General features: G+C 44.5%; 1 protein-coding gene across 1 annotated transcript; it reads right to left on the minus strand.

The window, feature by feature from the left end:
• Nucleotides 1-1746: 1746 nt before the first annotated feature.
• On the minus strand, nt 1747-6023 carry slc35g2a (solute carrier family 35 member G2a). Its single transcript, XM_028395948.1, has 2 exons — nt 5762-6023; nt 1747-3155 (listed from the first exon to the last, which is right to left on the minus strand). Exon 2 carries the CDS (start codon nt 3127-3129, stop codon nt 1774-1776), a length of 1356 nt encoding a protein of 451 aa, XP_028251749.1. The 5' UTR covers nt 3130-3155; nt 5762-6023; the 3' UTR covers nt 1747-1773.
• Nucleotides 6024-9708: the final 3685 nt, after the last annotated feature.

The following is a 9708-nucleotide window of genomic DNA, read 5'->3' on the forward strand; positions in this document are numbered from 1 at the left end:
GCTTCTTTAATAGTGTCTGAATGCAAAGAGGCCACGACTTGTTATGCTCAGAGTGTTTATAGTATGAAGCCTTTGCCAGGACTGCTTTATACTGCCGCCGTCTCCTTCACGCTAATGCACACACATGCACACTCATTATAAAAAACCACAAAGAGGGGCTGTTGTTGCTGGAGGCACTCTCCTCTAAATTTTTTATAGTTTCTGTTTGATGTTTTTTGTTCCAGATCATCTCTTCATTCCTTTTTTTAATGCTTCATACTTTTGTTTAGTTGATTTTTATTTGAGCAGGAGGGGAAATTGGGTAGAAAGTGAGACACATGATGAGGTGGTCGATTGGGGAAAAAAAAGGTTTAAAAACAAGAATTAGAAGCTGTAGAGATAAAGACTGATTTAACTGGGTAGCGGTAAACCATACTGTCACAGATAACATTACATGGGGTTGTGTCGGAGTAGCATCTTGTCAGCTCTCAGTTGGATGTAAAAGAAAGGAGTAGCATGAGTCATGACATTTGCACATGAACATTAAGCAAGTTTGTGTTGTCTATCGTAGAAAATCATCCAACAACCAGCCTGCATAATGATCCCCTGCATAAGCTGCATTATCTTGTCTTGCTGTGTCTGACCAGCCCATCTCATGTGTGGTGTCCCTCTGCTGATTTCTAGGTGCTTCTCATCACTGTTGTAGCAGTAACTTGTTGTGTTTCTGCAGGATATGATGATATGAAATTGCACGTATTACGTCCCTGCACCAAATTCAGTACATATATATATATGTGTGCTTTTAATTAGGTCAGAGCACTGACATCACAGAAACATTTTTCACTGATGAAACACTTACAACTTGTGCCCAGGCTCGTGTCTGTGTGTGTGTGCATGTGCCTTTCTTTATAAATCTGCAGATGGATGTGGGGGTTTTAATAAGATGTGGAAAAGCAAGCGGTAGCATCTCCAGACTTACCTGTTTCACCATGTTCCCCAACATGCACACCAAAACACACCACACATGCTCATTAGACACGCAATGCAGAGGCACTTTTTTATGAAAAGTGTTCATCGGTGGATAAGTGTGAATGGATGGTCTTTTGTGTGTTGTTCATTCATTAGCATGGAGGAAAGAGCAAAGAGGAAAGTAAGAGGTTATTAATGGTGAGCACAATCGAAGTAGAGACACTCCGAAAAGTAGTGACCATGTGCTTACGTGTCTGGCCCGTTGTTATTAGATGTAATGACTGTTCCCCATGCACAAAGCACTGGTTTATCAGCCAGCTGGCCAGACACAGCACAGTAATCAGAAACCATTAGCCTCACTTTCTGCCCTGACTTCCTTTCGTTCCGCTCCTTCTCTTTCATGTCTGTTTTGTCTTCTGCCATCATTCTCCTTCCTGCCCTGCTTCTTATCTGTATGCCAATCCTATCATCTGCTCTCTCGCTCTTCCTCCATTTATCTTCCGCTTCTAGCGTCACTCGCTTGCCTCACCAGCGGCAGCCAACAGCCAAATAGATGGCATCAATCCTTGGCCAAATCTCAGCAGGCTCCTAAAAAGAGAAATACAGCCTGTATACATTCATGGTCACTCATGAGGAATGCAATTTGTTCATGAGAGATATTTTAATATCACATCACGTCACTGTAACAGACAACACAATATTGGCACTTTCCCAAAAGCAAAGAGCACAATACAAAATAGATAACGCTCCAATAAACATATAGTAGTCTCTTATTTACACTGGAAACAATGAGGGAGGGAGTGAGGAGAAGGACAGAGGGGGTGTCTATTTGATGGGTGAGTCCAGAATCTCCTCATACTCTTCCCTCTGGCGCCGTGCAGCCCCTAAAGAGGGGGACAACTTCATTGCCACGAGCCAACCAACGCTCAGCACGATCATCACATTCCCCACGACCTCGGGTGCAGTGGGAGCCAATGGCAGCACAGCCAGATGCAGGAGTATGGCAACCGGTACCTCCAAGCTTTGAGAAGCAGAGACCAGAGCCGGGTGGAGTCGGGTGAGGGCGTGCGTCATACCTAGGAAGGCTGCGACTGAGCAGGCAACAAGACCCAGGACTAGGCCCCAAGCTGAAGCGCTCATCGGCCAGGACCAACCCTCCTGAAGCAGGGCCAAAGAGGCCGGGGCAAGCAGACAGCCTGTCCAGCTTACTGTGAACAAAGCGGTGCCAACACCCACTTTTTCCTTGAGGGACCGATACCCGACCAATGCCAGGGCCATCCACAGTCCAGCAAGAGCCGAAAGAGACCAACCAAACGCTCCCCTCCAGAACACAACTGGGTCAGTTGGTGAATCTGAATTACTCTCATCTGCTGCAGGAAGCAACACAAGCCCCAAACCACACAGGCCTGCCGTGATGGTGATCCCATCAGCCAATCCCAGCCTCTCCTCCAGAAGCAGGAAGGCAAGGGTCGCTGAAAGAGCTGTGGTTGCCAAGCGCCATGTTGCTGTGGCATTTCCAGGCGATGCAAAGGTTAGAGAAGCATAAGCGCAACAAAGGGAAAGGGAGTAGGCGAGGCCGTAACAGATCAGACGCAGTCGATAACCCTCTGGTCCAAATGGGTTTTCTCCTTTGTGGAGTGGTACAGCCACTGACAAGAGCTGCACAATGGATCGAGCCAAGAGCAGAAACAGGGGGCCTAGACTGAAGCGTTCAGAGGCCAGGCGGGTCAGAACAATCAAACAGCCATGTGCCAGGGCCGCCCCGAGCAGCCCTACCCAAGTGAGTCGAGATGCAGACACAGACGCCTCACCAAAACTGGCCAGCTGTTCCCCCACACCTTTCCCAGAACCCTTTGCTGCTTTGCTACCCCCCTCGCTCTCCTCCCCTCCCCTGGCAGCTTGAGGTTTATGGGATGTGTCCTTGTCTTTGGAGCCAAACAGAGTCAGCGGCCACTTCCTGCTGTCAGTCAGCTGTTTTTTGTCTGACGTCTCCTCCAGGAAGGAGCCAAAGTCCTCAAAGGATGGAGCGTCATCGTAGCCGTCATCTCCAGGTTGAGGGAAGTGAGTGTGCACTCCGGGCTGGGGGGAATAGGGTGTGTGCGTTGCATATTTGGCTGTGACGGTGTGAGGGTGGATCTTCACTCTTTTCTTCGAGCCACCCAGGAGATGAGTGGACTCCATTTTAACACTTCAGAGAAGACGTGCACCTGGGAGGACAACAAAACACCTTTAGAACCACATACATTCTGTAGTTTACACACGCTCTCCGTTCTCTCCCTTCACTCTGTCTCGCGCACTCTGATTCTGCTTGATATCTCATATATCTTTAATATCCGAGATAATAATAGCAGTGACTCACATCTTCCCCGGTGCCCTGAGTGTTTGCCAGCGAATATACGCAAGCTTTACCCATGTGAATTACATTTTTTTTTTCAGTGTAATGAGACTGCACATTAAGTCCATATTAGCTGAGTTAAACACACAAATGTCCTTATCGCATCTTTTACTCTTCTTGGATAAGATGACCTTCACAGGGGCTTAGAGATAGTTGGCAATGACAGTTACATAACCCAGTGCTTCCTGCCTCATTTGTCTCCCATCTTCCTCTCTAATGACTTTTTCTTCCCTCTCTCTTGCCAGTGCTCTATCTCTAATTGTCAGTTTATGAAAACATAATTTTTGATACTGATATTTACATCAAAATAACGGCATATGAATCTCACCCCTCCCCTTCCTCCCCTGCTGCTTTAATCTCCCTCTCTCTCTCTCTTTCTCACCCTCTCACCCTTTCTCTCTTCGACTTTTCTCTTCTAGGTCCTGCATGCTTCATGGATGACTAACTTACAACTGATGTATGGCTCTCTGCGGCAGAACAATATGACCATGCAGGGGCTGTACGGGCACACTGCTGCATTTCAGGTTGTAAAAACCCTTTACAGCTCTATCTGGGAATGGAGCGGCACTTTCATATGACATCATGTTTATTGCTGCAAAATCATACAAAGCAAACAACTCACTATTATTTCCCGGCACTTATGTCATAATTCCAGTAAAATTTGACTTGTTAATAAAGCCAGGCATATATATACATATCTACGCAGACTCCTGTGGTGTCATGTAAAATCCTAGACAAGGTGGGGACTTGTGTTGATGGTATTCATAGAGATCTATGATTTGTAGCATGTTAAATGTTAAGAAACAGTTTGTTTTAGCCCAAATTATGATCTTTTCCTAATCCTGCTTTGGTGTCTTTTTGGACAAATATATTGATAGCAGTAAGATGAAGTTTCTGTAAAACTTATTGATAAAAAAATCAAGACGTTCTGCAGACTAACAGACCCTGAAATGCATTACAAACATCATATGTGGTTGTAAAAACGGCTTTTCTTGTTCAGTTTAAGGATAAGGCTCTTACATCTTACTGCTGCTGCTCACATCATTAATGGTGCAGTCCCTTTGATTTGCTGACAGACTGTGTGGCCTTTCCTCTCTCTGGAGATCTAGAGAATTCCCACATATTAGTGTAAATGGTCCATCATAAATACAGCTAGAAGGGCTGCCACAGTGTGAGCGCTGTTTTTAGCCGTGCATGTCTCTCAGTTTAATGGCAAGTGCTCATAAATTATTTAATATGAGAGCTGTTAAAAATACCTTTTCTGATAAGATGGTTTTGAGGAACTTGTGCTGCCTGCAGTAACTCATCTAAAATGAAGAGGCATGTGTCTGGACTGATTTCACCCATTTGCAGCATGAAAAGCCACAGGCGTGTTCTGGTGTGTCATTTGAGAAGATCTCACCATTTTTTTCTCACTAGAGGTTATCTGAAACCTGATCAGCTTCTCTGTGAACAAACAAAGAGCAATAAGAGATCAGAACGTTCGACCGCTCTCGGTCTGTGAGATGAACTGTGCTGGATGATGCAGCCTGCCTCTGCAATGCTGCTGCTGCTGCTGCTTACTCTCAAAAGCTTCACGCCTTACACAACCCTAAAAGTGAGCCACTACACCGCCTGCACATTGTGATGAAATCATACTCATAAAAACCATCCATCCATCTTGTTTTATTCCTTTTTTAATTCACCAAACATCCTCAGAGTTTGATATTCTCTCATAAAATGTCATATGGACTTTTAATGGATCAATCATTTAATGGATTGTACTCCTACACTATTAATAATTGATTAGACTGAAAGTATGACTGATGATGTGTATAATATGTTTTTACGGAGGTAGACGTTTGCTTAAAGCTTATTGAATACTGCTGTGAAAATAACAGTGAGTAAATAAAGGTGAGTCTGTGGTAGTCTAGTTTTCTCGGCGATGCGCCCCTGTGACGCCAAAGGCTTGAAAACACACATGCTCGTGCACACACACACACACATAGCACATAATCACAGCGAGACGCACTGCAATTCACAATCAATTAAATGGTCGTTTTCACAATAAAACACAAGGTTGCTCCATGACTGCGCTGCGCACCACCTTCACGGTTGATGGTTCGATTCCCGCCCGGCACACGGCAACTGTATGTGCGATGTCTGCACTGAAAACCCGACCCGTGACCCATGACGAATTCTTGAATGGGGCGAAGCGCGCTCTCGTTCACACACTCTGCCTGCGCTCGGTTGGCACACGGCAGCTCAATCAATGAGTCCTCAGACGGATCCACGATAAGTGACCTTACGGTGATTTCGTTATAATGGCCAATAATGTGCCACGATCAATAAATCATCGAATTGGTATAGCTGGTTGTTAATGGTATACATCTCACACCTTATCTGGTCAGAAACGACCCTCCCCACGCCTGAACTCACCTGCTTTCCCGCAAACCAGCTCCTGCTGGATTCAACTTCTCTCTCGTTTCACCTCTGTCAGTCACCCGAGCGTCTCCAAACACTCCGACACCTCTTCTTTGCCATTTGTTCGTCTGCTTCCTCCTCCCCTCTCCTTCCCCTCTGCTCCTGCGGCAGTCCGGACTCTTCTCAAGGGCACAGTGCTGGCGCGCCACAGCCGGGCACCTGCGGTCACCTCACTCCACTCTGCGAGGGGGAAATGCGTGTTTTATGGCAACCTGCTGCCCTTCCATCACTCTCTGAGCAGTGTTACAGATGCTCCCCCTCAGCCTGAGCGAGACAGAGAGAGAGAGAGAGACAGAGAGACAGAGAGAAAGGAGGGAGGGGAACAAATCACAACGTCTGAGCATGCGTGATTTTCATTGTACCCCTGATCATTGATATCTATCATCCTGCCTGTGGTGAGAAATGAAATTGTACCATTGATTAAACACGTCTTCTTCTGATTTCCCTGTTTATGACCATTTTCATTTAGGACTACAAGGTCCTATAAGATCATTTGGTGCACAAATCTTTTGATTTAGTGACATTTATGATATTAAAACTTGAAGAAATGATCATTTTGTAGGTATTTTTGCGCAGATATTCATCAGTGTGTACTTCCTCTGTAGAAACTTTTGCACATTATGTTTGCACCCACACTAAACTAGATTTCTTGAGACCTGTTTCAAACCGTGAGTAAAATGCTGACATTTCATCTGAGAAAAGAGTCATTGATTTGATTTACTTTGTTTCAGCAGGTGCTTTATTTCCAATTAAAGGAAATGTCACTGTGCCACCGCATATACTGACACTGATAGACTTGGTGTGGCAGAGCTGTTTCCAGCTCCAACTTTACAACACTCCTGCTCTTTAAAGTGAGGTCTGCATTGATCTATAAAGAAACTACTTGTGTAAAACTTAACTAGTCAGCACAATACACTAATAGTAAGAGAAACAGTCTGATTTTCAACTTATGGTCTTTACAACAAAGAGGTGCCACATATGGGTTTCTGTCCACATACTTTGGGTGGTGTGATTTAATTTGAAGTAATGAGAATTAAAAGATTGAATTAAGACTAGGAGGCTGACTCAGAAGGAGCTCTGGAGTTTCTCAGTTGCTCTCACTCTTTTCTTCTTCTTCCAACCTGACAGTAATTGCTTTGACATTTTGCTGCCCTAACACTTGTGTGTGTGTGCTCTGTTTTGAGCTGTATTAACCTTTGTGAAATGTAGCTGGGTCGACTGTTGTTAGGTTACTGTTTAATAAGACGCCTCCAGGCTGCTGCTGCTGCTGCAATGCTGTTAGCAAGGGAGGCAAATACATCCACTGGGGCACAGGGAGACGCACAGTGGTCCATAATTAGACCAAATCCAGCATGGATAGGAAGCAAATATTAGCTATATAACCAAATGAGTGTGTGAGAATATGAATATGCAAAAACTATGCTGTCAAGAACATCTGTGATGGACACAGGAGCTGGACCATGAAGCAAGGACAGAAGGTGGTCTGACCTGATGAATCATTGTGGGTTTATGTGTTTACCTAGGTAAGGGATGTCAGTGGGGGTCACTATGGAAAGGAAGAAATGCACTTTGACAGTTGGATGCTCTGGGCAATGTTCTGTTTGGAAACTCTCAGCATCCATGTGGATGTTACTTTGTTATTGCATACATTGCTGTAATCATCTGACTTGCCAAAGCTTCAAAATGTGCTGCTTTATTTACTTAACAAAACAAATAATTGCTTTGGAAAAGCTGGCCAACATGGACAAATGGAGCACTAATAGAAAAAGTTAAGCCTTTGGTAATTAGCTTGCCCCTTGAGCTTCATTCCTTCCTTCTTCCTGTTAGTCCTTCCTTCCTTCCTTCCTTCCTTCCTTCCTTCCTATGCATCTGCTTTAGGCAGTTTGTCCACAGATGAGGAGGAATATCTAGTGTTTCCATGGTTACCGAGAATAAGAGTACATCAGACCCAGTTATTTTGGGCACTGTTTAAATCCCATCGACTGCTCCGCAGGTTTTGCAAGCAGGTTCATCATGTCCTGACTCAAAAGCCACAGCCTCCAAAGATGGGCTGGTGACTTGCTGTGATAAGAATGTTCTGAGAGAAGCAGGGATGAGCTGACAGCAGGGAGGAAGTAGAGGAAGAAGGGTAGGTGGAGAGAGGGCTTTTGATGAATTCATGTGCACGTTTGAGTCAAAAATGATGCTGTACTTTCTGTTTTGCTCCAGAAGAAATTAATTATGTATGGTGAGGGAAAAGTTGACCTTGAGTGCTCAAAACTTGGGTTTTGCTTTTTATATTTTTATTATATATGAATTTCTTTCACACACATCTCATGCAAATGCAGTAGAATCTACTGTTAGCTGTTATGTGCCACACACTGATTAAATAAATGAACACCTAAATCCACTCTTTACTAATGTGGACACTAAATAAACTAAATTTAGCCCTATCAATTTCATTTCATTGTATCTGTTCTGAGTGTTGGCTGTTGATGAACTTATCAGGACATCATTATTCAAAGCTGGGGTTCTTCGGAAGCTTGTTCTCATTACAGCCGGAGCTGATGAGACCAGAAACAAGCGCACTGCAACAGTCGACAGGACACATTCATCACTGGGCCTCCAGAGAGATGAAGTAGAACAAAGTTCCTCTGTTAAGATTAAGATGCAGGATATTTAAGGGTATCATTGGGAGCTTGGGGTGTTCAGTGCATGACACACACACTGCAGCAGAAATCCTTGGCTGTGTCCATCTGTGTGTGTGTGTGTTCCATCGAGGGAGCTGGATGTGACAGACTATGACTGCCTGGTTCATCGCCAGTGAGGTTGTGATAAGCTGTGAGGTTTTTTCTCATACATTTTGTATTACCACAGTGATGGGGAAAAAGAAAAAGAGAGGGGAGAGTGGTGCGGGAGACAAAGGGGAGGGCATGAAAGGCATGTGGGGAGGCAACGAGATAAAAAAAAGAATGCCTTGGGAGTGAAAACACTGCAGGCAAGGGCAGAAATGAAGAAGTGTAAAACAGTTGTGTTAGTCAACAGCCTCAGAGATGAGACAGAGCAAAGAATAAAAAAGGGGGCCTCCACTGCGTAATTCCCAGCGAGTGCATTTCAGTAAAGAGAAAGCAGCCATCAAATCAGAACCCTTGGAGCTCTCCTGGACCTGTGTGTGTTTCCCCACAGATGGAGATGTTTGCCACTACCTGTGCTAATAGCCTGTGATTACCTTGACAGAATAAAAAGGGGGTTTTTCTTCCAGTGGTGCTGCACCAGACGGCCTCTGTTTCCATGGTTACGGCCCTGGGAAAAGTTTTTAGATCATGGTGTATAATACGCCGTGATGCAGTGTGTATTTCTTTTGTGTGTGTGTGTGTATGTATAGCACAGCTTCTCAAAGTCTGCATCAAAACTAGGGCACACGGATCAGACGTCTGCGGGGTTATGTAAGAAAACACTGCGCCTTGCATACCTAAGAAGTTAGGTGTGGTGTCAGTGAGGCACTTAAACAGCATAAGCTTAAACATTGAGCAGATTTCAAAATGATTTGAAGTGTCTCCAGAAAGGTTTTATATTTATGTGTCCACATAAATTTAAAAGCATGTGTGCTGGAGGCAGATGATACATTTTGCTATCCCATCAGCACTCCTTACTGACACAGATCCTCCTTCCTTTTAAAATCTGGCTTTAATTTGCATTTTTTTTTGATAAATAGTTGCCTCTTCTATCTTCATACTGCTGTGGTGGCGCATTCCTTGCACTGGAGAGTGAGTGGTGATGTGCGGAATCAGAATTCAGACCTCTGACCTCTGACACAAGAAGGAACTGTTGTCTCCTTCATAGGAATCGACTCTGAAGTCACCATAAATGTGACTTATTTTATGATTTCACAAGTATCCATGGAGATCTATCCTGTATTGATG

This window comes from Parambassis ranga, chromosome 22 (assembly GCF_900634625.1).
Source record: "Parambassis ranga chromosome 22, fParRan2.1, whole genome shotgun sequence".
NCBI classification, from domain to species: domain Eukaryota; kingdom Metazoa; phylum Chordata; class Actinopteri; family Ambassidae; genus Parambassis; species Parambassis ranga.

Bases quoted from the DNA above. Each gene is read 5' to 3' on its own strand.
- slc35g2a (XM_028395948.1), bottom strand. From the start codon at position 3,129: ATGGAGTCCACTCATCTCCTGGGTGGCTCGAAGAAAAGAGTGAAGATC.